The 12,311-nt window shown below is 37.1% G+C and overlaps 1 protein-coding gene across 8 annotated transcripts in view; it reads left to right on the forward strand.

Moving 5' to 3' along the window:
• Positions 1-12,311, forward strand: part of NCOA1 (nuclear receptor coactivator 1) — a 279,235-nt gene that overhangs the window by 243,049 nt on the left and 23,875 nt on the right. For all 8 annotated transcript variants that reach the window (XM_031654984.1, XM_031654988.1, XM_031654985.1 and 5 more), the window contains 2 exons: positions 4,922-5,023; positions 7,269-7,671. In XM_031654984.1, coding sequence (XP_031510844.1) covers positions 4,922-5,023; positions 7,269-7,671 — 505 coding nt within the window. The remainder of the gene's footprint in view (positions 1-4,921; positions 5,024-7,268; positions 7,672-12,311) is intronic.

The following is a 12,311-nucleotide window of genomic DNA, read 5'->3' on the forward strand; positions in this document are numbered from 1 at the left end:
TGGCAGAGCAAGACATTGTCTCTAAAAAAAAAAATTAAAACAGTGTGGAACTAGCATGAGGATAAATAGTTCTACCATAATAGAGTTCTACATAATAAAGCGTTCTGCATAATAGCTCTACATAATAGAAAGCCCAGAAACACACCCAGACATATTGGAGAGACTTAATAAGAGACAGAGGTGACAATGGGGAAAGAATGGCATGCATCATAAATGCTGGTACATTTGACTATTCATGAGGAGGAAAAAATTAAATTAGATCCTCATCTTATACAAGACACAAAAATAAACTCTAAGTGTTTTAATGACCTAAATATGAATATGAAAATATCTCTATAGCCTCTTTAAAATGACATAAAGGAAAAAGTTAATGTTTACATTAAAATTTAAGACCTACAAGACAAAAGACACCATAAGCAAGGTTAAAAGGCAAGACAAAGACTCAAAGAAGATATTTTCAACCCATATGACTGGCAAAGGACTAGTATCCAGAATACACCCAGTTTGTAATCTGCTATTCATAATATATTTACCTCACTGGATTGATACCCATCTGTTCACTTATTGGTTATATCATCTCCTTCCCTCTTCCCAAATACAGGAGACTGTAAGCATCTCATAGCAAGAATTTAGCACCATGCCTAATGATTTGAGAAAAGAAAAGAGGAGTATACTCAGATATACATTATAGTTTGTTTCTTTTTAGTGAATTTTAAGATCAGTTTAAAAACATGTTAAAAAAAATAAAATATATAAATAGATATCATTTATTGACCCTAAGTATATCTCACTGGCTAGTATATACTTTTTACTCCTTGTGTAAAGGAGTAAAAAGATTATAACATTTTAAATTCAATTATAGAGTTATGAATAAATCCCCAGTTGGGAGGAGAGATATGAAAAACATCCTAGGAAACTAGTATATCTGTATTGGTTGAGACTTTTAAAAAACAGCAAAAAGGAAGGAAGGAGCTGATGATTAAAAAGTAATACAAAGTTACAAGCCATTAGCTGTAATACCGGCTTACTTCTCAAATGAGCAAAGACCCAAGAAATATATCCATAATATCAATAAAGGACGTTTAAAATTCTATTTCGGGAAAAAGAACAACAGCAAAAATGGGTAGACCTGCTGCTTTTAGAAAATGGTGTCATAGGTCGGGCACGGTGGCTCACTCCTGTAATCCCAGCATTTTGGGAGGCCAAGGTGGGCGGATCACGAGGTCAGCAGATCGAGACCATCCTGGCTAACACAGTGAAACCCCATCTCTACTAAAAATACAAAAAATTAGCCAGTCGTGGTGGCGGGCACCTGTAGTCCCAGCTACTCGGGAGGCTGAGGCAGGAGAATGGCATGAACCTGGGAGGTGGAGCTTGCCGTGAGCCGAGATAGCGCCACTGCACTCCAGCCTGGGTGACAGAAAAAATCATAATTAAAAAAATGAAAAAATAAAAAGAAGGCTGGGCACGGTGGCTCACGCCTGTAATCCCAGCACTTTGGGAGGCCAAGGCGGGTGGATCACCTGAGGTCGGGAGTTCGAGACCAGCCTGACCAACATGGAGAACCCCTGTCTCTACTAAAAATACAAAAATAGCCGGGCATGGTGGCATATGCCTGTAATCCCAGCTACTTGGGAGGCTGAGGCAGGAGAATCGCTTGAACCCAGGAGGCAGAGGTTGTGGTGAGCCGAGATCTCACCATTGCACTACAGCCTGGGCCGCAAGAGCAAAACTCTGTCTCAACAAAAAAAAAAAAAAGAAGAAGAAGAAAAAGAAAATGGTATCATATTAGCTGACAAAACATACGATTTTTCTACTCCAGTTTTGTTTTCTTCTTCCCCAGCAAGGATCATGATCTTCGTAACTATCAAGAGGAGAATAATGTAAAGAAAAAGTGACAGGGAGACACATAAACAAATATGGTATAGTTAGCAATCTTAAAACAAGTGAAGTCCAGATTTGTATGTGTTAGGGTACTGAACAAATATATGTATCTGACTTTATAAGAACCACCATTGATCATCTTTTATATATTGTAGAGAATAGAAGTGATCAGAAAACAGAATTAGGATTAAAGGACAGAAAAGAAGACAAACATTTTACCTTCAGGTTTCTGGCAATAAAAAATGCCTGATAGAACAAGAAGCTTCTTTAAAGAATACTTTTGTCTTTGCAAGAATTTGTGCAGTAGCTAGCTCAGGGTTTCTCAACCTTGGCACTTTAACATTTGGGGCTGGATAATTCTTGATATGGGGGAGATGTTGTGTGCATTAAAGATGTTTAGCAGCATTCCTGGCCTCTGCCCACTAGACGTCAGCAGTACCTCCTCCCCAAGTTGTGATCAGCAAAAATGTCTTGCCAAATGTCCCTTGTTTGGCAGAATCACCCCTAGTTGAGAACCTCTAGGCTAGATAATCATCTTTTAGGTTTCCTAAAGAAGGACTTCTTGGTAAAGCATTGGGAAGAATATCCATTCCGGCAGATAAAGTGACAGCTAGCCTGAACTGCGTGTGTTTATTTTATACTTGTGAATGGGTTTGCCCTCTTCCACTGGCCACAAGCCCTACATTTCCTTTTGTTCTACAACAAGCCTTTTAACCTGTGTTTGTGTCTAAGGACTAACAACTAATCTCCTCCCATCCCCCACCTCTCTGAAAGTTAAGATTTCCAAGGAGCTAAGGAATGGAGTGATCCTTTTGGGAAGGCTTTGTTGGAATAAGTGGAACTTGACCTACTTGTTAAAAAACAAAGCATTTTAATAATTGGAGGAAAGAAGCAGGTCAAAGTAGGACAGATGTACACAGCACTAGTCAGGTTGCACACACAGATAGTCAAGGGGAGGAAAAAAATGAACAAGGGTTAATTCAAGCGCAGGAATAGATCAGGTTTCCTATAACAGAAAATACTTGTAGATTTATGCTATTTAGAATAATTCCTTCTTCTTAAAAAGAGCCTGTTACTACTTGTCAGGCATCTTTCTTCCATCCCTACCCATTTCATTTGTATATTATCTCACAATTCAAAGAATATATAAATCTATATGTTTGGAATGTATTTTTACCTGTCCTCATTGCCTCCTCTCCTGTTTTTATACTTGCTGTTCCCTCTGCCTCAAGTTAACTCTGCCCTCCTCCTTGCCACCTCGCATTCTCATCCTTCAAGACTCTGCTGAGCTCACTCATGCTTCATGGTCCCTGTCTTCATCCCTAGGCTGAATGAGCTGCTCCCTCTGTGCTGCCGTAGATGTGTCTGTCTATGCAGACAAAGCACCTGTGCATTTTACTGTTGTGCATTGGCTTTTGCCATTCAGTAGGGAACTCCCAGAAGGACAGGAATTTGCTCACCTTTGTAACTGCAAACTTTATACAGTATCTTGAATGTACTGAGTTTTTAAGTAAATCTTTATCAAATTAACTTGGTTTATTTAAATTTATATTCATGGTCTTTCAAGTTTAAGAAGTATATCAGTTTTGGTATTTAAGAGTCTTTTTGACTTTTAAAACTATAATGTTGGTATCTTTCTTTTTGAAGTAACTCAGAACTTCAAAAAGAAGTTTTAACTTATTCCACAATGCCTTAGAGTTGTCATTTTAACATTTATATTATAATGAGCTTTTCCCAAAAATTGGTTTGTTTTCTGATCTAATGGGAGTCAGAAAATGACTGAAGCTAGAATTAAGAGTTGAGCTATTTGGTGACGAGAGATTTAATCACGTTCATAGCTCTTTGGATTCTTAGAAAACTTTCGTAGGCTTTCTAGTTTATGTATAATATATTGAAATATATTAATGTATGATATATACATATAATTTGTGTTATACAAGGTATCATATAAACATAAAATAGTATTAATATTATTGTTACTGTTATCTTCCTGAATAGTTTATTCATATCAAATTATTGAGGAAGAAATGTTTTAAGCTATAGATTGTTGGCAAGAAAATCTCATTTCCAAGAATACTTCTTTTGTTATCAGATACAGTTAAGGCATACCTGGCATGCCTATGACCTGGAACCCTAATCCTGATCTAGACTGATCTTCCAAACCAGTGTTCATAGAAAACTGTTCTGGGAGATGGGTGTTAATGGTTAGATGTCAGAAAAAAAGGTTCATGATAAATAAATTGCATAGTATATCCCTTCTTGGAGATCCACAATGTGCTTTTGGCCAATTAAAGGCTTATAAAATTTCTGCAGTAAATAAATCTATTTTACCTTGTGTAACCCATCATTTCCAATACTTAATACAGCACAGAATGCTGTTTTCCCAGCACATCTATTAATATCCTGCAAAACAATGTTTTTTAGCATACCAATTTGGGAAACTGGTCTAAAGTAATTACTTTTTCTAGTTAAATAATCCATTTTTTCAGACCATTTGTTTCTTACGTAATACTGTCTAGCTAATGAAATCATATTGGATTTTCCCCAAATATGTATTCACCAGACATAGTACCTCCAAGTGAGAATACCATCCAGCTTGCTCAACTTTCCCTTCATCTTCCAGATCTTTGTAAAATGTGCCCTTATTGTATACCTGCTTTTACATTTATAATATTTTAAGACCTAAGGCTGATATTTCTTCTTCTCCATTACAGCAGTTATCTAAAATAACTATTAACATGTTTTTTTTGTTGTTGTTTATTTGTTTTTGAGACAGAATCTCGCTCTGTCACCTAGGCTGGAGTGCAGTGTGTATCCCACTTTTAAATACTTTGCCATAGTGTTTTGGAGGCAAATAAGTGTTTTATAAATGTTGGAAACTACCAGCCTTTTGGAAAATAAACATAGGAAATAATTTTACCAAACCTGCAACACTGAAACTTTTTAGTAGTCAATAGAAAGTTTGTGTTACTTTCTAAGGCCAGTGTTGTGCTTGTGTGTAGAAATATGGTATCTTACTGTTTCCATTTTTCTCTAGTTGATACACCAAAATCGGCAAGCTATCTTAAACCAGTTTGCAGCAACTGCTCCTGTTGGCATCAATATGAGATCAGGCATGCAACAGCAAATTACACCTCAGGTAATGTGAGAAAACCAGACGTCATTAGTACTTCTTTAACCCACACAGTGTTTCGTAAAGTGTTGACTTGAGTGTCTTTGAAATGGTCTGTGAGCTGATCTTTTAATGATGTTTGTAGTGTAGTTTTCTTCTAGAATGAATTAACTACTTTGATACCTCTTACTGATATTTGATCTAAAGCAAATGGTGCTTTGTTTTGTTTTATTGTTATTATTGTCATTGTTATTGGATACTGGATGACTAAGTAGAAAAAGCTCTTATTGCTGTAGTGAATAGCACCAGTAACAGGAAGCCTCTGATATGAAACTATGTGAACGGTACCCGAAACCTGATCAAAACCCAGTCACATTGCTAAGCTGTCTTAACTATCTTGTGTACTATATTCAGTCTGAACATCAGCATTTTCTAGCTTTTATTTATTTTTTAAATCCCTTTTTTAATAAACCCAGTGCCATTAGAACTTTAAACATAAAAAGAACTAGGTGGACTTCTAAATGTTACCTAGTACTCACTCCCTACTTTACCCCCATACATACTTAAAAATTTTTTCTTTCAACTACTTACTTTTATTTCATAACAAAGTTGATGTAAAAGTCTGAGAGATAAGGAATTTTAGAGAGGATTCAAACAGTATTCTTTTCCTCTCCACAATATGGAACTAGATGGGTTACGGGCAAATACAGGAAGCCAGCACCTGTATTATTAAAAGGGATAAGTACAGCCATGCATCACTTAAAGACAGGGATATGTTCTGAAAAATGTGTTTTTAGGCAACTTTGTAATTGCGCAAATGTCATAGTGTATTTACACAAACCTACATGGTATAGCTTACTTATACGTCCTGGCTATGTGTATTTCCTATTGCTCCTAGGCTACAAACATGTACAGCAAGTTACTGTACTGAATACTGTAGTCAATTGTTATGGTATTTGTATATCAAGACGTACCTAAACATGGAATAGGTACAGTAAAATACTGTAGTACTATAACCTTATGGGACCAGCGAATTTGGTCCGTCGTGTGCAACTGAAATGTCTTATTACTAAAATGCCTTATTGCTGAAATGTCTTTATGCATCACGTGACTGCATTGACTGAAGCTGTTGGTAAGCAGCAGATATTGACATCTTCATGGATCCAGATTTCAGTTTCTGTGTCTTACAAATTATCAATCTTAGTGCTAGCTAGTTTAGGAGTAATTAGGTTGTAAGGAAACAAGACCCCACTTTTGGATTCACATAAAGATAATTCCTGTCAGAAAGTCTTATTTCATAGTGTCTTCTAGATTCAACTGTATGTAGTTGGCAAGAGCTGTATGCTTTAACCAGATTCTCAATCTGAATTGACATTTTCTGAAGAAGCCTTTATTGATATGCCATGTTATATTGAAAAAGTGATTTTAACCTAATTTGACCACTTTTTTCCTCATCCATAATATTACAACTGTTAAACCACTTACACTAATGCCTGGAATAATCTGAAACTCCAATAATAATACAACATAGCTCTTTTCATTTATTTTTTTTTTTACTATTTTATTTCTACTTCTTTTTAAGTGATATTTTCTTAGGCATTGGATCCTAGATTTCTGAATCTTCCTTTTTTAATGGTATTTGTAGGTTTTTTCTAATTGTAAAGATAATACATGTTCATTGTAGATAATTTGGTAAATACAGAAAAGTATAATGAAGAAAATTAAAATCACCTATGATCACATTTTATTTGTTTAAATAAAGTCGGATAATGATCTCAGTGAGGAAAGAGGAAAACTAAGTTTCTTCTTACCAGAAACACAGTAAATTTTTTGAAATTGAAAAAGTCTTCTAATGATCTAATGAAGGATAGGACAGAAGTAATTAAGCACATTTTCTTTCACCTCCTTATGGTTTTCATGTTTCTCTTAATAATGTTCATGGCCAATATTGTAATACTAATCAATATATACTTTCTTTGAATTTTTCAGTTCTGTGTAACTTTTAATTGAGAATTTACGTGCTCGTTTATAATGGTCAGATATTGTTTAGCATTTCTTGACTACTTTTAGTCTGTAAAATGTACTTAATTCATTTTTTCTCCTGTGTTTGTTACTTGAGGTTTTTGTTCCTTTTCTGTTTTAGTTTCCCTTGTACAGTGATAATTGCTATGTACTTTATTGCCCCATGAAAGTAGGCTTTAATCCAATAAACTCTCCAGGATAGAGAGTGATTATAATAATTTTAGTAAGTGAGTTTTTTCCTGCTTTTCAGCCACCCCTGAACGCTCAAATGTTGGCACAACGTCAGCGGGAATTGTACAGTCAACAGCACCGACAGAGGCAGCTAATACAGCAGCAAAGAGCCATGCTTATGAGGCAACAAAGCTTTGGGAACAACCTCCCTCCCTCATCTGGACTACCAGTTCAAATGGGGAACCCCCGTCTTCCTCAGGGTGCTCCACAGCAATTCCCCTATCCACCAAACTATGGTACAAATCCAGGAACCCCACCTGCTTCTACCAGCCCGTTTTCACAACTAGCAGCAAATCCTGAAGCATCCTTGGCCAACCGCAACAGCATGGTGAGCAGAGGCATGACAGGAAACATGGGAGGACAATTTGGCACTGGAATCAATCCTCAGATACAGCAGAATGTCTTCCAGTATCCAGGAGCAGGTAGGAGGGTCACAAGTTTATGTTGTTCTAAGTAATCCATACAGGCTTAGGTCTCTCTCCACCTTCATGTCCTTGCTCGGACATTAAAACAGTGTGTGGAAGAGGAAAGACACTGACATGGGAGTCTGGAGACCCAGGATTCAGACTCAGCTTTTGACACTAAATGACTGGTTTGAGGCTTATCTCCCTTTTGTAGCTGAGATGATTGAATTAGAGGATCTGTAAGGACCTGTCTGACTCTAAAATTTTGAGCATTTTGTATACAAAGTACATTCCCTTTTTTTTTTTCTTTTTTGTTAGACGGAGTCTCACTGTGTCATCCAGGCTGGGAGTGCAGTGGCGCAATCTCAGCTCACTGCAGCCTCCACCTCCTGGGCTCAAGTGATTCTCCTGCCTCAGCCTCCCGAGTAGCTGGGATTACAGGCATGCACCACCGCGCCCAGCTAATTTTTGTATTTTTAGTAGAGACAGGGTGTCATCATGTTGCTCAGACTGGTCTTGAACTCCTGACCTCAGGTAAGCCACCACACCCAGCCTGTTCTCTTATTTTTTAATTTCTCTCATTGATCTCTATGAGAATTCAATGAAAGTGTTCCCCACACAATGGATTTTAGTACATTAATTCAAAATTCGCATGTAGTTTTTTCATTGTGTGTGAGATTTTGTTTTTGCCAATTTGTACAAGGATAATTTATCTCCACAGGGTATCTCAGACTACTCATTGGTGTCATCACTCTCAGCTGCTGCTGTTGCAGCTTCCTCTCCAGCCTCAGTCAACTTTCTGGCTTCCAAAAATTTTTTTCTTTTTTAATCTTTCTTTGGCACTGACTTCCATTCTCTTTGTCCTGGGTGATAATATCTTTTCTTATTTCTTTTCTGTCACTTTGAGATTCTAATAGGTAATGACAGTGATACACACCTGATTAGTCTACTCTGTTTAATCAGACTTTTATGCAAAATTAATTGTCAATTCCTGAAAAATAATTGAAATAAATCCCTTGATTATATAAATGAAAGAAAATAGGTAAATTTTAAGACTGCTTAAAAATGAATTTCAATGAGAAGCCTGCTGTTTGACTTGAATAAAATGTCGAAGTTATACAGATATTTTTGACATGGCAGTATGCTTATCAGTTTTGACAGCCAAATCAATTTAGAGTTTCCATTGTGATGGTAGCAAGTACTAAAATCCTTTGACTATCAAATTAAGTATCTAAAGATTTGTGCCAGAGCACCAGAACCTTCAAAGAGATTTTAATCAAAATTATGCCACATCAGTTTCTTTGTCCTCAAGACAATGAAGTCATCTTTGGCTGGTTTATATCACTGACACTGTCTGTGTGGGCAAGAAAAGGATTATAAATCCATATTTTAATTATATGGTTGCCTGAACAAGAGTGTGGCCTTCAAAAGGGTTTTGTTTCCATGTGTCTTACAATTTCTGTATGCAAAGAATTTGACAAAGCTTTTTCACTTTAGCTTGCAGAAGTACTTCCTCCAACATTAGAAGACTTATGTAGTTATCTGCATCCCCATTCCTCCTCCAAAATGACAATCTGACTAAAACAGCAAATGGGTTTTTAGCAGCATTCCTGATATTGATTGCAGAGCCCTAAATCAAAATATTTATCTCCTGCGTTAGGGGAAAAAACTAACTAGAAGTAAGCCAAACATTAATAAATTCCTCATGAAATTATTCTAAGGATTTTTTTCTATTAAAAAAATAGAAATAGCATTTCTGTCCATTTTCAGGCATGCACTTTAAAGTTTCCTCTGGAAAGTCAAGAAAGGAGGACTTTATATCCTGCTTTCATTCCTTGACAAAGCCATCTGGAAAGGTGGGCCTTCAGTGCCCCGGTTCTCGTGAAATTGACAAGTTTCTTTCACAGCTGTGGGTCTAGTCTTTGATCTGAGTTGTGTCAGCGTAGAACAAAGTGAGCTGAAATAATGGAGTGGGTGGAGCTTCCTCTTTCCCCGTACCATGATGGGAAATATGTGTTGCCACCTATCATGAGTATCTGGTGCCTGGGTTTTTCTTCCAGACCAACTTTTGATTGACAAAAATATTTTCACAAAATAATAATTTGCTTTTTATAAAGTCAGCTTTCATACTACAAACAAAACCCAGAAGCTGCGTGCAGTGAAGAGAACAGCGGTTTCATCCAGTTGCAAACTGAAATGAAATGGCAGGGCTGTCAGTTCTTCCATGGACTGCTTCAAAATAATACTGGAAAAATGTTTAGCTTTTCTGGAAAGAATAAGAACGTTTAAAGATGCAATATTTTACATTTCTGTCACCACTCTTAACTATAAACTTGCTCCAAATTGATCAGCAGTCTGGTAGAGGACCAGGTTTTGTGTTGGCACAAAATCAAGTTCTGGAAAAGTTCCAGCCTTTTCAAAAACAAAAACAGTTTATTGTGGCTTAAGGAAATCCAGATAGAAGGGCTCTTTGGCCTTTGTTGGTTTTATGCTTCTATTCCTAAGAAATAGGAAGTACCAGAATATATGTGTTCCCAACATGTTTCCAGGTTTGACAAATTAAGGTCCATAATCCAGCCCACTTGTTTTGGTTAATAAAGTTTTACTGGAACACAGCCATGCTTACTGCTCTATGTATTATCTATGGCTGGTTTCACACAGAAGAGTTGAGTAGTTGTTCAAGAAACTTTATGGCCTGCAAAACTGAAAACATGTATTATCTGGCCCTTTGCAGAAAAAGCCTGCTGATTTCTGTGTTAAGTGATGACAGTAAAACCAATGAATAACTGCATTAGCTTTGCTTTATATCCTTTGCTTTCACCTCTTTCTGATTAATATAGGCCCCAAGTAAATAAAGGAACATGTAAGTCATAGTAATGGCAGAGTAAGTTTTCTTGTATTTCTGAAAACAAGAAACTTCTGGGCTACCATGCTATGATGATGAGTGTGCAAGAACAGAATCAGACATTTAGAAATTGTTGTCTATTAACACAGTATTCAAAGTAAATATGAGAAATTGGTTTCTTTAGTGTATCTGCCCACTTCATGGATTCCTTGAAGCCCATTTAAAGACCTCTTTTCTGTGAACTACAATAAAATCCTCTTCCACCTATTCCTCCTCAGTGATCTCATCTCCTTTTGGGGTTTCAGGGACCTTTACATGCTAGTGACTTCATTCTCTATCTCTAAACAGTATCTCTCAGCTCATATGTACAGCTGCCTACTGGATGCACATACTTGCATTTTCAACCAACACCCCAAACTTAACTTGTACAAACCTAGGCTCATCAACTCCACGTTCCCTTTTATAGTTCTGTGTTCCAGCGACAGTAAACTTTCTGAGTTCTGAGAAACAGCACAGACCTTGTTCTCTTTTACTTCCAAGGGCTTTGTACATTCTCTATACTCTATCTAAAGTATTATTCCTTTACTTCTCATTCCTATTCTTCCCTCCTCTCAGATATATCTCCCCTGCAGAGTCTTCCTGGACACTCCTAATCATAAAGTACTTGCCACCCTGTCTTAAAACCACTTGTTAACCTAGGTGTCTTTCTTTTAAATAGCAAGTTCCTTACGTGAGCAGAGTGTGACCTTTTTAACCATTGTTTCTCCAGTGCTTAGCACAGTGGTCTCACAGTAAATAGATGCTCAATGAATCTTTGAAGAAATAAATTAATGGAAGTATGAATTCTAATTCTAGTTGCCACTGTCACGTGTCTGCAATGCTGGTTATGGTCGGTCTAGCAGGGAGACTTAACATAGTCTAGGCTGGCTGGGCACGGTGGCTCACACCTATAATACCAGCACTTTGGGAGGCCAAGGCAGGCGGATCACCTGAGGTCAGGAGTTTGAGACCAGTCTAGCCGACATGGTGAAACTCCGTCTGTACTAAAAATACAAAAATTAGCTGGGTGTGGTGGTGGGTGCCTGTAGTCCAGCTACTCAGGAGGCTGAGGCAGGAGAATTGCTTGAACCCAGGAGGCGGAGGTTGCAGCTAGCCAAGATCACACTACTACACTCCAGTCTGGGCAATAGAGCAAGCCTCTGTCTAAAAAAACAAAAACAAACATAGTCTAGGCAAAGATAGAACTGTAAAATTTTTCATCTAGAAGAACTAGATTATCTGATTGATGGAAGTTATCCAAGATCCAATGTAGTAGCAGAACTGGGACCAGAACTCTTAAGTATTCCTCTAATTCATTACCCACAGGCTAGTTCTTTCTACTAAAACTCGGTCATTTCACAGAGGATTTTGAGAGAAATGAAACCACTCTCTATGATACTATAATGGTGGGTACATATCATACATTTGTCCAAACCCATAGAATGTACAATACCAAGAGTGAACCCAAATGTAACCTATGGACTCTGGGGTATGTTGATAATGAAGACAGCTATACATGTGAGTGAGTGGAGAAGGGGTATGTAGCTTCATTTATATAATCTTTACCAAAAATAAACAAACCCTATCTAGTGAAAGAAAAAACTATAAAGTCTAAAGTTAGGAAATCTCAGTACCATGTACTCAGTTTTGCTTTGAACCTAAAACTTCTCTAAAAAATTAAGTCTTTTTTAAAAGACCAACACTAAAAACAACAACAACAACAAAACAAACAACAAAAAAGTCACAAGGGAAACTGTTCATTCCAGTGTGGACA

Source organism: Papio anubis, chromosome 14 (assembly GCF_008728515.1).
Source record: "Papio anubis isolate 15944 chromosome 14, Panubis1.0, whole genome shotgun sequence".
Taxonomy (NCBI): domain Eukaryota; kingdom Metazoa; phylum Chordata; class Mammalia; order Primates; family Cercopithecidae; genus Papio; species Papio anubis.